General features: G+C 51.9%; 3 protein-coding genes across 3 annotated transcripts; 2 read left to right on the plus strand and 1 right to left on the minus strand.

Annotated features, from left to right (window-relative positions):
* Nucleotides 1-913: 913 nt before the first annotated feature.
* KRP23_14909 (uncharacterized protein) lies at nucleotides 914-1,777 on the minus strand (the record flags this gene model as incomplete). Its single annotated transcript, XM_067885787.1, has 1 exon — nucleotides 914-1,777. The coding sequence occupies one exon, from the start codon at nucleotides 1,775-1,777 to the stop codon at nucleotides 914-916; it is 864 nt and encodes a 287-aa protein (XP_067737065.1).
* A 3,345-nt stretch (nucleotides 1,778-5,122) lies between these two features.
* KRP23_14910 (uncharacterized protein) lies at nucleotides 5,123-6,199 on the plus strand (the record flags this gene model as incomplete). The annotated part of the gene is made up of 1 exon (XM_067885788.1): nucleotides 5,123-6,199. One exon carries the CDS (start codon nucleotides 5,123-5,125, stop codon nucleotides 6,197-6,199), a length of 1,077 nt encoding a protein of 358 aa, XP_067737066.1.
* Nucleotides 6,200-12,185: 5,986 nt separating this feature from the next.
* On the plus strand, nucleotides 12,186-13,824 carry KRP23_14911 (uncharacterized protein; the record flags this gene model as incomplete). The annotated part of the gene is made up of 2 exons (XM_067885789.1): nucleotides 12,186-12,229; nucleotides 12,975-13,824. The coding sequence occupies 2 exons, from the start codon at nucleotides 12,186-12,188 to the stop codon at nucleotides 13,822-13,824; spliced, it is 894 nt and encodes a 297-aa protein (XP_067737067.1).
* Nucleotides 13,825-15,625: the final 1,801 nt, after the last annotated feature.

The following is a 15,625-nucleotide window of genomic DNA, read 5'->3' on the forward strand; positions in this document are numbered from 1 at the left end:
TAGCCCCACAAATTCAACCACATTGTTTGTAGTGTATGCAGGTGACCACCATCTCGATTCGGAGCTTTGGAGCTTTTAACAGCTAAGTGGATACTTGTAGAATGACAAGATCAGCGATGCGGAAAGTGTCGGTACATGTGAAAGCAACTCGATCAAGTTTCAACGTATGTAGGAGAGGGGCGGAACTAGGAACGGCGCTGCGGACGGCTGGAACCCAGAGCGGTCCTCGATTCAAAAGCCACGCGCTCGACGCTGCACGGGCCGTTGGTGAAATGGGTGATTATTATGACATGTTATCGGAGCACCAGACGGATTTGAGGCGGGGAGTCGTCCCGTTGCTGCTGCTGCTCTCCATGCACGATACCGTGACCAATTCGTAAAAGTGCCATGTTGCAGAAGCACCGGCACCACTTCCCACTGGTCCGGTCGCAGGCCCTGCAACGAAGAGGAGCCGGCATGCTGTAGATGCAAAGGAGTTCTTTGAAGGGTCAAGACTGTCTCTGCTTCTCGACCCCATCGCGAGATCCATACACTCCCTTGTCGAGCGGGCAAGGCTTCCTGCTTGAGATAAGATAAGTGGCACGATGGGAGAGTTGGGTTCGTTCTCTGTCGACTATTGACATGGGTCCAAGGTGCTCCCGCGGCCGCCAATGCAGCGTTCTCTGGTCTCCGTGGCAGCGTGCCGTGCATATCTGGGTCGGTTAATCGGTCGCTCAATATGGTGCCGCTACTAAACGCCTTCAAGCATATCCATGCTTGGTTAATCGAGACGCACCACCAACTCAACAAGTCTCAACACGACGCAAAACGGGAGTGAATATATTCCATTTCGCTCTAAGAGGCTGTTTCTCACTCACATATACACGACACCAAACTGTTCTCCAACATGAACTGCTGCTGGGGGGCAACATGCTTAGTGGCGACGACGGCGAACCGAGCACTTGTCGGTCGACGGAGCCGGGGCCTCCGTCTCAGCCTCAGCGTCGGCGCTGGCCTCATCGCTCGTGCTAGACCCTCCCTCAGCGCTAGCCTCGGTCGAGGTGATCGTCGTCTGCGCAGCAGTGGTGGCGGCAGGAGCAGACGTCTTGGTAGAAGTGGTGGCGGAGGGCGTCTTGGTCGTGACGACCGGGGTGGTCTCCGTTGTGCCGCTCGAGCTGCTCGTGGTGGTGCTCGTGCTCGAGTTGGTCGAGGCCGAGCCGCCCGTCAGAGGCGCGCAGTTGGTGTACACCTGCCACGGAGTCGTGTGCAAGGCGATCCAGTAGGAGGTGAGCACCGACGAGCTGGCGCACTTGGCCTTGTCGTACGGCAGGTTGGCGGGAGTCTCCGGGTAGTCCACGGCGCAGTTCCAGTTCTCAAACACGAGCGTGTCGTCGCACCATACCTCGCACGGGCCCTGGTGGGAAGCCGTGAAGAAGTCCCATTGCACCTCAGCGGGCAGGTCCTGAGCCGCGCCGTCCACGACCGAGAAGCCGCACTCGTTCGAGGCGCCATCAGCCAGCGTCTGGGAATCCCACGCCAACTCCTTGAGCGACTTGTACGTGCTGGCGTTGAAGGCCGTCCAATAGGCCTCCGTGTTGGAAGCCGAGTCAGTGGTGTACGACATGCCACTCGGCACGGGCAGCACGGTGGCGGGGTCGATGGTGCCGGACGGACTGTTCTGCGCGTAGAACCCGTCGGGCCACGTCGGGAGCGGCAGCGTCATCTTGTTGTGCGCCTCAGTGGTGGCGGCCAGCACGGCGCCGGCAATCGCCGCGGTTTTGACGAAGATGGCGACCATTGTTCGCTGCAGGTATCAGAGTCTTGCAAGCGCGGTGGCGAATTAAGGAATGAGTGGGAAAGCCCGTGTTGCTGTTCCAGCCCGCACCGACCAGAGACTTCCTTTCTCCTTGTCTGGTACATTTTTGCTAAGCTTACTATACAAGCATATCCTGATTTTGAGCGTGAACATTTCGCTTACATGCCAACACTTTCGATAATCCTGATCCGTCTGCGATCAGGACCTGGTCCAGGAGACTGCAGATTAAATGATACCTGAGACCGCTGATACGTTGCTATATCTGATATGAAATTGATCCACCGGCATGGTGTAAATTTGATACTTGCCAAAAGATAAATCTGATAGCCCATTCGACAGATTTGATACTGTCTAGCGAGGTCAGAAGATGATCGTGATCGATGTTTGAGTAGCTTTCTCTTTTTGCACGCGACGTATTTCCTCGCGCACACACGACATCAGCTTTCGAAGGGTTTTCAGCAACTTTTCAGCAAGATCAGGGTGTTCTAATACCAGCATAAAAATTACCCTGTGTCATTTGTTTCAAGAAAACGATCTCGACGCTCTCACTCTCGTTGTCTAAGGAAAAATAAGTTGGTGGGGCGCCACCAACAGTCTCGATAAAAGTAAAGCCACTCGCGTCTCTCACGTCTTTTTCGGTTTCTTTATGGCTTCCTCATGTGGTGGTCGTAGCGTTACCATCTACTTCTCAACCTGATATCACTGCTATATCTGATAGATCCGTTGTACCCGGATGCAATCAGATGTGCAAGGTTAATGTATAATACTAGTACAATATCAAAGCGCACGGTAGGTGCGCGGAATCTTGGTTTTCAGCTGTTGTCGCTGTCGGTGTGATTTTACAGCAGGAGGGTTTGATACTCGTACATGTACCGATGGGGTAGGTATGTACCGGTATCGGATAAGGCTGGGGGCAAATCGTCGGCGCGAGGGGTGACGTGAGGGACTTCGATGTCAAGTGGGACCACCTCGCAAGGCAACAGTCATTTAGCACGACGACACTTTCACACCGCGAAATTCACAGCTGATGGCAACAGGACTGCAGCTGCTGGGTGAAGGTGCAAATTGCAACTGCCACCACGCAAGTCGAACCATGCTCTCTTCTCGAAGCCAAGCAACGTTCTGCTGGACGACAGATTGCATTGTAGTTTTGGTGCCTCTTTGGGTTTGCAAGTCAGTTAATGAAGACAGTGAGCTCCTCTCGCACACACGGACAACGAATTCTGCTTTGCAGTCTTTTTGGCACTTTCGACTCTAATTCATACTACAACGTCGTTTTCGGCGTTGCTATAACCTTGTAACCTAGGATAATATATCGGCTTTTGAACAAAAAACTAAGTCAAAGAGATCTTGAGAAGTAGTGTTCTCGTGATTATGAAATAGTCCATCCTGCCTAAAACGGGGTGCATGACTGTAATTGGCATGCACGAGATAACTATAAATCGTACTCGAGTACGAATTGCTGTAAGCCGTGCATGCTTCATACTCACCCACTATGTGTCTTGGTGATCTGAAAGTATTCCAACAGCCCTAGCACGACTTGGCGTTGCTTTGGCATATTTTAGAAGTGCCATTTTCGGCCCTTGTCGCGCAAGAACTCGGCTTTGGAAAGACCCATTCAAATCCTCTACTGTATGATTTAGCACTAAGTACGACAAACTGGTTGCAAAGCACAATATCAACTACAAACATGTAGTGCACTCAGCGCACTCAGGTCTAAGTATGCTGCCGAATGCACTGCGCTCGACAGCAGCATATTTTTGAATGCTACCGTGAACTTGCTTGGGTCGACGTAAACGCAACTGCAACCTCACAACCACGGACATAGCTGGCTGATTCGCTGTCATCAGGAGGTGGATGTTTCTGCGAGCTGTTCATTCTAGGTTTGCCTTCGCCCATCGTGCAATCTCGAGACGTAAGGCTGGGAGGCGCCGATGTCGTCAAACAAACTCGGCATCAGTGCTGCGATTAACCACTAAGGCTCTTGGTGTTGTGCATGTAGTGACAAAAGGCACCGTTGGAACCTCTTACATGTCATGTACGTAATGCGTCGAGCCAAAAGTCAGCCACCAGCTGGGATAGCAACGTGATTTGGTTCACCAAACGCCGAAGGAGGAGGAGGCGTTCCGGCGGAACTTCCGCCGTGCATTCGTCGATCGAGTACGTGTACATTTGGCTTTGACGATAAAACTCGCTTGTGTAACTAGTGTGCCCGATTGGAACATCTCTTTGTATACGTGAAGGTATAGGCACAGGAAAGGGTTTTGGGGTTTCAGCTGTACTTTAAATGCCAAACGTATCCGGACGTGTATAGATCAGCATATAAAAAATACGCGTCGGTTACGGTAGGAAGGCAACTGCAACCACCAGCCGGCACAGTAACACGTTCCTTTTTTTTTATCAGGAGCAACGACTGGTCGACTTCGTTTTGCTTTTCAGGTTCCGTTCTACGACCATCGATGCCTTGGCACGGGGCATGCACCACTGAAGGAGAATTTCAGACAGCGATGCCATATCAAAGTCCCGGCGACAGCACCGACGACAGTCTGTCGAGGAGGCTTATCCAGTCTTCAACGGTGTCCATACAGAGAGGGGTCGTGCAGACTGGGACACCCATACATGTAAAGAGGCTGTCCACTTTCTACCAGTGTCCATCGGCACATTATGCACCTAAACTTGTGGTTTGTATTGGGTTTCGGTCGGCCTACGAAACTCGGTCTGGTCTTCTACGCGAGCGCCCACGCGAAATTCCTGAGTGCCACCTGTAGCGACTATAGCTTCGTCCTTGATCTGTCGAACTCGTCAACACGACGCCCAAAATGCAGTGAAGCTCTTCGCGCAGCAACCTTAGGGGGTTAACCGCCAATTCACCGGGATGTTTGGACTCGTGTGAGATCTTGCGTCGGTGGCAATCAACGCGATGTAAGTTTTGCTGGTGGTGTCGCTTGCATCGTCGAAATTATGCCCTACACGTATTCGTCAGGTCTGACTTGCGAATGTAAAGGACTTTCGGGTGTGTTCGAACAGCGCACCCTCAGCGCCTTTCAGTTGTTGCATATGTACGATCGCAAGTCCCAGCCTTGTGCGGTATCCTCCTCCACTGTATCGCACGCGAATGTATGGAGCTCACTATGCCCCTCCGGGAAAGGCCGGCCAGCACGAGATAAAGCAAAGGAGTGCCGAGACTCGATGGGATTTGCATTAATCGACAGTTATCATTTGTGCTGGCTTACGGCAAGGCGACATCTAGACAGCGGACCGTTCATTCGCCAACTTGCTCTGCTCAAAGTTACTGTCTCTCTGCTCGAAGCGTGGGTTGCGCGAATAATGGTCGTCGCCTTCAAGAAAACTTTGTTCGTGTCCGCCGTGGCGGTGGCACTGGCCATGAGCGCGGTGAGCGCGGACAGCTACAGCGCAGCGGTGTCGAGCGAATCGACCTACGAGGCCAAGCGGATGCTGCGAATTCAGGTCGAAGAAGCTGCGCAGGAGGAAATGGCCGATGATTCCGAGTGCGGATCCCTTGAAATGGCAGAGGACGACTCGGAGTGCGGATCACTTGAGATGGCCGAGGAAGACTCGGAGTGCGGGTCCCTTGAGATGGCTGAGAGCGACGGTGGATCGACCGGCGGCAATACCTGGACGCAGGCCCCTTCGACGGGCAGCACTGGAGGCAATACCTGGACGCAGGCCCCTTCGACGGGTAGCACCGGAGGCGACACCTGGACACAGGCTCCGTCGACGGGCAGCACCGGAGGCGACACCTCAACGGAGGCCCCTTCGACGGGAAGCACTGGAGGTAACACCTGGACACAGGCCCCGTCGACGGGCAGCACCGGAGGCGACACCTCAACGGAGGCCCCTTCGACGGGAAGCACTGGAGGTAACACCTGGACACAGGCCCCGTCGACGGGCAGCACCGGAGGCAACACGTGGACGCAGGCTCCAACGACGGGCGGCTCCTCCAACAACTGGAGCGGCGGCTCAAATACTGGTAACACGGAAAGCTCCAAGAAGGACGACTCTGAGAAGTCTGCAACGAAGGATGACTCGGAGAAGTCATCAACCAGCGATAACACGGAGAGCTCTGCCGACTCGAGCGTGCAGCAGACAGCCCAAGGTTCGGTCGGCGGTGAGGCAGATCCTTCTTCGGAAATCGCTGGAGAGGCAGACTCGGAATGCGGTTCTCTGGCGATGGCCGAAGACTCGGAGTGTGGCTCTCTCGAGATGGCGGAGGACGGCTCGGAGTGTGGCTCACTCGAAATGGCCGAAGATTCGGAGTGTGGCTCGCTGGAGATGGCTGAAGGAAGCAGTGACAACCAGGAGTACAGCGGCTCGAAGTCCGATATCACCTTCAGTACGTTCCAGGGAACGGACACCAACGCCGGTACGGTGGCGCCGCAGTAGACACCTGGAGCTCGTCTCCTTTCTTTTTTACGTGAGTGTAGCGTAAAACGTGACGAAAGACCAAGCACCGCTGAGCGGGCAGATTAACGTTGAATATGTGTTAGTGTACGATCGTTTTGACAACCTGTTGCCTAGTGTACGTCGTATTCCGCTTGGTGTTAGAATTGCCTCTTCAGCTTGATTCGGTATCGACTGCAGAATCACTACATGCAGTCAGCTGCCGCCAAAGTCACCTCATTGCTCTTGATATTGGCCACGAAGCTTGATAACGAGTGTATCCCTTTTGAACGATGCATGGTCAGAACTACCTAATCAATACTATTGTACTGGCAAGATGAAACCCAACACCTGTTCGACACTTTCGGCGATTACTTCGCCGCTACGAATGCTTTGCGGCCCCCGAGACCACGAAAAGAATGGTTGGCTCTTGTCGAACATATATTTCCTGTTTGCAACCACACCGCTTCATTATTCAAGACGCCATGGTCCATCGAACTCGTGAAGAAAAACTGCTCATTGTGCAGGCTCACCGCTATTTTCTCGCGGAAGCTCAGCAACGGCTGGACCCTTTAGGCCGACCCGTACGGCAACGTGTAGCTGCGTGTCTTGCGGTTTCAGAGGACATGGTTGCGCGCGTAGTTGCCGACTACAACAAACACGGCGAGACCGACTTCGCGGCACCTCCGGCGAAGCGAGGTTGCCCTCCACGCTCCCATGTTCAGGACATGCACGGTTATATCACCGATATAATACGAGACCGTAATTTATCGAAGCTGCCAACGACATCGAGGCACATCTGCGCCGAACTACTAAGTCTGACAGGTGTAGCCATTCCAGGCCGTACTGTGAGAAGCGAGTTGGCATCGATGGACGTGAGCTACGTTCGAGGCCGCAAGAGAGACCCAAGAGCCGACTCGGAAGTCAACGTCGCTTTTCGCTTGGAGTACTTAAAGAAGAAAGTGTCAAATCTCAACGCGCGCTTATACCCTAAGTTGACTGAGATTTATCTCGACGAAAGCTACTGCAACGTTAATCACGTTGCTGGAGCGTCATGGGTGCTGAAGAATGCACCTCGTTACATGGCAAGTGGAGCTGGTCTAAGATATTGCATTGTTGGAGCTGGTGCGGTGCTACGGAAAAACGGCAAGCTGCACGCGGAATGGGTTCAGGGCTCTATTCGTTGCTGGCCGTCTCATTTAAAGGAAGGCGAAGACACCGACTACCATGGGAACTTTACAGGTGAAATCTTTGAGAAATGGTTTGAACGTTTGTGTATCCTACTTGTGCAGTACTACGGGAAGTGCCGAATCCACATGGATGGCGCCTCTTATCACAAGGTCATCGAGTATCGCGCTCCGGTGAGCTCAGCTCTCAAGGCTAAAATGGTTGAGTACTTGCATTCTCGTAGAGTCACAGTTTCAGTTGATGACTACACAAAAAAGCAGCTATACAAACTAATTCCTCAGGTACGGACAATGGCTGCAGTGCTTTGAATCAAAGACTAACGTTATGCTGCTTCTACCTAGGCGAAACCACCAACTACGTACAAGTCAGTGACAGAGGCACGTAAGCATGGGCACGAAGTGTTGTTCACTCCGCCCTATCACCCAGAATTACAGCCGATAGAAATGATATGGGGTGCACTTAAAAATCGGATCGCTATGGACCCTGCAACTTCGCTCGAAGACTTGGGCGAGAAGATCTCTGCTGGGCTGAATGCAATCGGAAGAAAGGAGTGGCTGGGAGCATACAAGAAAGTACAAAAGCAAGAGCAAGATTACTTGGATAACAGGCCGCCATCAGAAATCATACCTGCGCCTACTCGTGAGGAACTGGCATCGTTGGCTGTAGGAGAAGCCCTTGCTGAATACGATGGAGTTGTGATCAGCTTGTAGATATGCATAAACGTAGGATATTAGATTAGAAAAATATCCTAAGTCAGAGTTTGGAAAGATTTCGTTGCGCAGGCCTCTGCTCAGCAGCCGGTTGGAACATAGCCTCGATTTTTTTCAGTTTTCGCGATGTGCACATTTTTCGTTTAGGTATTGCTTTCGACAGACACACTATAGAGACGAGCTGAAGCGTTAACTTTAAAGACCAGATGCTGAGCTTTTCGATGGTGTTTTTCGTGACAGAATCTGACTGGTGCAAGAAAAGGTACAATCGTTCAAACTTTGGTGTTGGGTTTCATCTTGCCAGTACAATAGTACGGAGCAGCAAAGCACCACAAGGAGAAGTCATAGCGAAGTTCTGGTGGCCTGGTGCACGGATATCCGAATCTTGTTAACAAAAATGAGGACCACATTTGGGGGAGCTCCTTTGAGTTAATGTGCCGCCCGATTCTTGCTTCATAAAATTAGTCTGGTTGCCAGTTAAAGTAATGCTGGTCAAGGCAATGGTCTCACCATTGAGAGACGAGACCGCTAGCGGAGACAACGGAGACGACGACTGGGGAGCACGACTGTTGAGACGGAGACGCGCGTGAAGCCGGAGGTCTAGGAGAGCTGTGAGATATAAGGGTACCTTGTGCTACTGCTAGCTACCTCCGAGCTTTATATACCTTCTTTACGACATCCCTCGCCGCTGTTCGGCGTCAACAAGTGCTTGGAAATACGACACACTGCGTGTCTTGAATTGGTGCGGCCTGCCATGACTGAGTGGCATGCTTAGCTGCTAAAAGTACGTCTTGCTGTATGTATGCTTACCGAGATATGGGTATTCTATGCTAATACATTTGCTCGGACGACGAGGCTGGCCGGAGGAGGATCGCTCTCACCTTGCATGTACCACGCAGCATAGAGATCCCCCTGCGCGTCCAAGCTTCGTTCATCATGCTGTGGCCTTCTGCCCAACACACGTGTTGCCTTAATTCGTACGTCCTGATCTCTACTGCTACATGAGACTAAGGAGTGCGGACACTGCGAATACGTCAGTAGAGCAGCCTAGCGACGACGTTTGCCGATCTGGACACTATGGCAGAAACTTGCATCGTGTGGAGCTCAACAGGATTCTGCTGGGCTCCAACGACTTCGAGAACAAGACACAGGCCGGCTCGGGTGCCACAGTGGCCGACTGGTTTGTCGAGTTCTACATAACATGTAGTGCGGCACGAAGATCGCGCCCTCCTACGAGACGTAGATGACGAGCTCAAGGGTGAGGTGAATGTGACCAAGGTGGACGTGACGGAAAACGCGGAGCTAGGCAGGTGCTTTAGCATCCACATGATGCTGCACTTTAGGCACAGCGTACAAGTTCACCGGCAGGTGTATGCTCGAGAAGCTCTCGGCTTTCGCCTGCGGCGGATTCAGGAGCGCGGAGGACGAGGCGATCAGCGCTGACCCGAGTTTCGTGGAGCTCGCCAAGTAGCAGCGCTGGGCGTCAAGCGGGACACCGTGGCGCTGCTGACCACCAAGAAGCGCGCTAATCTATGTATCAAAATGTTGGCAGAACACTCAACATTTTAAACGTTGAGCTGGCTGCACGCGTCCAGAAGATATCGTATCCGTTTGCCTTGTGTGTCACGTAATAAGCTGAAAGCTCGAATGAGTCTTGGGTAGGTTGAAGGCAAAAGGAGAACTGAATTAATCAATAGCTTATGGAGTGAGCTAGTCGTTACCTGAGTGTTAAGCAGCCATCTATTTGATGTTTATGCTATTTAAGCTAATCGTTAACTACGGGCCCAGGGGGCTTGCTGCTGTGGTTACCTAGGTGCTCAGAGGAGAAAGCTGGAGCCGTTGTCCGTTGTCGTGCTCGTCCGTTGCCAACGAATGCTAGATCCGTTACATTGTGCCTAAATAAGATGAAATTGTGTGTTGTGTGTGTGTGTTTCACGTGCATGCAAGCCGTAACATCAAGTTGGTCGTCAGTATCAGCTTCACTGCATTGAAAGTCGCTAGCTTAAGTGACATTAAAATCGTGCGTAGTCAATATCAACTTTCGAGCCACGCCTTCTGTCGTTTGCCCGTCGAATGTGTATCCCCTCTTCGTTTTCGTTTTTCAGTGAGGCACATTGGTACCTAGCTATGCTAACGATTCCTGTGTCCTTCCTAACAGTCGTCCTTGCGCCGCTGCTATTATAACTATCCTTCCGGTCCAGGCTAACGCCTCTCCGGAGCGTGCTGGCGGTCTTTATGAGCTATTGGTCACAACATCCCCTTGTGTTGTGTTGTCCGTGCTATCGTTCCATGACTTCATGCCATTGTCCAAGTGCCTGGTGACCTGTGTCCAGGTTTTCTTTGATCCTGATGTATCTCCAATCAAAATTTGCTTAATGTGTACTTCCGCAAGGGCACAGCGTAGAGGAGATGATCCTGGGCTGATCCAACTCTGCTGTGACGGCAGTTCACTGGTTCCCGGTCTTGGGGAACAATTGACTTAAACAACGTAGCTTGTAGACTGATATATTCATCGTTTGTTGCCTAGAAATCGTCCTGCAATACAACTAAAGTTTCTCCTATATATTTTATGTATGGGTGGACCATGTATCTACCTCGGAAGAGTGACGGGCACTTTTCATGTAACCCTGTTACATCTGTACCATGTACTATACTATTAATACAATACACGTAGCACTGAGTGGTTGTTCCGGGCTTGAATCAAGGTTCTAGAGTGCAGCATATCCTGTGGGCAATCCTACCGGTTCGCATCCGCGTGGTACAGCAACTACAGCACCTGCTACAAACTCTTGAGTGTCGAGCAATTTTCTCGTCTCGGCTTACCTTCAAGTTGTTGAAGATATCAACACGTTCGAGCTACCCATTATTACCGTGCAGGTCGCTGGTGAAGCCGCCGTTCAATGTGATCAAAGCTGGCACAAGACTTGATGCACTACGGAAGTAAGGTTTAACAGACCACCTTCAGAGGCTGGAGGTGTCACGCAACATCATTTACTACCCCTATAATAATAATAATAATATATTAACTGTATAGTGTCCAAATCATCGATATATGTGCCAGAGATGCGCTAGGAGGCTTTCTTCAAACTGGCGAGCTGGCATCCACATAACCTCTGCCATTAATTTGAAGTTTGTATCGAGGTTGAATCCACATTCCGAGGCGTGCATATCCCAGGATGGCTGGTCCGCAACGAGTCCCTCCGGATTTTGTTGTTGTTGTCGTCGTCGTCACAGCCCGTTCCTTGAGGAAAAGCATAATTTTGAACTGAGTGTAAAGGTTATGTTTTTCTGGTGTTAGTCGGCCGTCTATTTGATGTGGTGTAAAGGTTATGTGTGTGCGGACTCCGCGCAATGGAGTGCCGCCTGGTAGCATCATGAAACGGACTCCTTATTTATTGAGAAACATGCGCAGTTGTGCATGAAAAACCAATTCGCTCGACAATTCCGGTGGTTTGGATGCTCCATCTTCATAAACTGCAAGTAGTCGGTGTTTCATACATGCACGGTGTGAAGTTCACAAATCGCTCTATCACTGATACTTTTGATCACTACATGTATTGAGTTCGCATTCACGCATTGTTCTGGGCATTGTTCTTGGGCGGTAAAGGGCCTTCGTTAGCCCAGAGGACCAGATGCTTCAAGGGACTCTCAATGCCGTCTTTGCAGAACCACACGGTACTATACATGTACAATCAGCCGATCGTCTAACGTTATCCTAATGTGTGACCTCTCTTTCCCTTTGAAGACCAGCTATGTGTAATACTAGTACAAGGTACATGTGTGCCAGTATTATAGAAGTGCATGTCCACCGATTTACGATTTATTTCTGAGCCCGATATAATTAAATCTCTGATATATTGGTCCGAAATAGGAGTCGGAGGGAAAACCAGTGTCCATCATGAAGTTTTTTACCCCCCCCCCCGATATGACACAACCAGTTGCACAGTGCCTGGACTCACGATTTATGGCAGCGCTTGCAAGGGCGAGATAATTTAGTGGTCCTCGTACTTGCCGTTTCAAAGCGGCAATTCGGACATTGGTCGTTAAAGCGGACTGGCAAATAACTACGTATATACTATATCAGACCCAAAATGCAAGCCATGATAACGTTACCTGCGGACTCTGTGTACGAAAGGTAAAGGGCGTTCTTCAACTTTGAGCTGAGTGAGATCTGCTAGCCACGGATATTGTGGAGAGTGGCCTCTGTGGTTTTTGCTGTTCGGAGAGATCACTTCCGGTAACTCATTCGTCAATTTACATTGTCTCCGTTTGCAGTTCGCGTCCGAAAAGAGCATGATCGCCCCCGTCAAGTGTTTGGTGGCCTCCGCCATGGCCGTGACGGTCGTCAACGGCCACGGCTACATGACGAAGCCTGCGGCAACGTTCAGCGCTGAGGCCGGTGACAAGACGCAGTTCATCGCGACAATCGATTCGTCCACTTCTGGTCTCAAGGGCACATTTAATACGGCACCGGCCGACAATGTGGCATCTTTTACCAAAGCGTTTGCGTCCAGCAAGTACAAGTCTCTCAAGGCGCTCATCGATGACAAGGCCAAGGTCACCGTGACTGGAGCCACCCTCACTTGCGGCACAGCTGATCCGGCCGCAGCCGCGCAAGCTCTGCCGAAGACTGTGGAGTGGTCACACTCGGAATCAGAAGGCTTCACGGCGTCTCACGAAGGCCCCTGCGAGGTCTGGTGCGACGATGTGCGCGCGTTCCAGGACGAAAACTGTTCCGCTCACTTCACGTCTGCCCCTGCCGAGTTGCCTTACGAAAGCTCCAAGTGCCAGGGCGCCAGCAAGCTCACCTTTTACTGGATGGCCATGCACGGTCCTTCCTGGCAGGTGTACGTAAATTGCGCTAACCTTTCTGGTGGCAGTGGCGCGACGCAGCAGACAGGTAGCGCGTCAACTACGACCACGGACTCGTCCTCTGCCGACACCCCGACGGTCACGTCAGCTCCTTCGTCTGGAGGCTCTCCATCGACGACTGCGGGATCTTCGTCCGACACCCCGACGGTCACTTCGGCTCCTTCGTCTGGAGGATCTCCGTCGACGAACGCTTCCCCGTCAACCCCTGCGGCTCAAACGCCTTCTACTCCATCGACAACTACTGCTCCATCGACTAACTCGTCTCCGTCAACGTCGACGACGTCTGCCCCCTCGGCCACCACAACGGATGACTCCGAGTGCGGCTCGTATGATATCGCTGGTGACGATACCCAGGATACGGGATCGCAAGCGAACACTTACCAGGAGTCACAGACCAACACTTACCAGGGTTCGAGCACTGGCACGCAGTCGCAGACCAACACGAACCAGGGTTCGAGCACTGGCACACAGTCACAAACTAACACGAACCAGTGGTCCAACACCGGCACAGGTACCACCGGGAACACGAACCAGTGGTCAGGAAGCAATGGAGGCAACACGAACCAGTGGTCCAACACCGGCACAGGTACCACCGGGAACACGAACCAGTGGTCAGGAAGCAATGGAGGCAACACGAACCAGTGGTCCAACACCGGCACAGGTACCACCGGGAATACGAACCAGTGGTCCGGAAGCAACGGCGGCAACACGAACCAATGGTCCAACACCGACACTACGCAGACGAGCAACGGCTATAACCAGAACCAGAACACTGGCACAGGTTCGCAGACGAGCTTCAACTTCAACAACTTCAAAGGCCCCACGAACACTGGCACGGTGTCTCCGCAGTCCATGTAGCCATGTAGACGGGCATTAACTTCAGAGCCCAAGCTCTTGGGATCCATTCCCCTGTTTGCGTTGCGTAGCGTAGCAATGATGAAAGAGGAAGCACCACGAATCTATAACAAGATCAATATGTGTGTTGGCACTTCCCAAAACGACTCGTCGGGCTTAAATGGTTCAAGGGTCGCCTTCCCAAGGTCTCAGGATCCTGGGCCTCCCTGAGTGGGAAGTCCCCCACGTGGGCCCAGGAAGGAACATGGCGATGTCAGCTGCGCCAGGCAGACGTTATAGCCGGCATCCCTGATGTCGGCAATAGGCTCAAATGGCCACCAAGCTCACGACGTGACACTCGTGATCAAGCTCTTCTGTTAAACCTCTTCGGAGGTACTCGGTGGCGTGCCCAGGCCGTTGCCGTCGGTGATGCGAGGGCTCGCCTTCTCACTACCAAATTCAAGCTCGCGACGTGACACCCGTGATCAAGCTCTACTGTCAAAATGGGCGGCGCGCTGCTAGCCGCTGCCCTGGTGGTGGAGGTTCACCTCTCATCGCTACACTCAAGCTCGCGCCTGACAACCACGAACACGCTTTAATGGTTCAACTCAGCGGCGTGCCCAAAGAAGGCCGCTGCAGTAAGTGGTGTGGAGGTTCGCCTCGCACTACACACTCAAGTTCGCGCGTGACAACCGCGAACACGCTTCATTGATAATATGGAATACACAGCACAAGATGGATGCTGTGGCCGCCGGTACGAAACTGGGAAGCGCAAGCTTGGACCGCAGAGAAAAGCTAGTAATCGGCATAAGGACGGTAGCTAGGACGGACGAAGGAAGTCGTTAGCTTAGCTAAGTGACATCAACGTACCTCACTGAAAAACAAAAAAATATGTGTTTTGGTGTTCATTTCAAACGATCGTTTCTCCTGGCCACTCACGTTTATCCAGAAGTGTCGTTCAAGTGTAAGGCTTCAACGCAGTTCGCCAAGATCTACCTGTACTATTCACCGCGTGTATGGAAGCTTCTGGTAGTTTGGGAGTGGGAAATCAGAGGTGGTTGCTACGCACCAGTTGCCACCGTGGTATCATCGGTGTGCGAGCAAAATTGGAGGGTAAACATTCTGGTGGTTGGGATCTTGCTGTAAAACAGGTTCCAAGCTACAGTACATGTGCATGTAGCATCGCGGCCAGCAGGATCTAAGGAACACATATGTCACTACGGTATGTAGAAGTCCTTGTTTTGTAGGTCGCCAACGTGCTTGTTCACATGTCAGTGCACAATACCTATAATGGCAAGGTTGCACTCGCGCCTTTGCAGATACCTAACAAGTTCCTTGCGAACTGCTGCTTCGAACTAAGACGAAATGTGCTGTAGCGCTGATATAAACTTCAAATGGAGAATGCTTCAGCTCGAGCTAGCGTGCAAATTATTGACCCGAGGAGACGATAGAACCGCGTAGCTCATGTACCGGCGTTTCAGTGCGAACTAATCCTCATGCCGGATGTCGATAACACTACAACAAACCAGCGCAGTTAGTGTGGCATTGTTGGCTACTGGGACGTTCACCAAAGCCACGCCTTTCAGTTGGGCGGTCGTGATGCTTACATTAATAGTATTTAAATGACAGCACGTTCCGATACCTACCCTATATTATCGTCGTCTTACTTTGCTTTGTTGTATCTCTGTACTGGATCAGATCAATTGAGCTGATGCCATACACGATTATGGCGGCCGCCGGCTCGTTGAAGGTACGCAGTACGCTATCCTGGGGGTTGCACCGAGGCCTGAAGCTGCTAGTCGTCGAAGTACTTCACCTCCTGGCC

Source organism: Phytophthora ramorum (assembly GCF_020800215.1).
Source record: "Phytophthora ramorum isolate Pr-102 chromosome Unknown Phyram_PR-102_s0023, whole genome shotgun sequence".
In the NCBI taxonomy this organism is placed as follows: Eukaryota; Oomycota; class Peronosporomycetes; order Peronosporales; family Peronosporaceae; genus Phytophthora; species Phytophthora ramorum.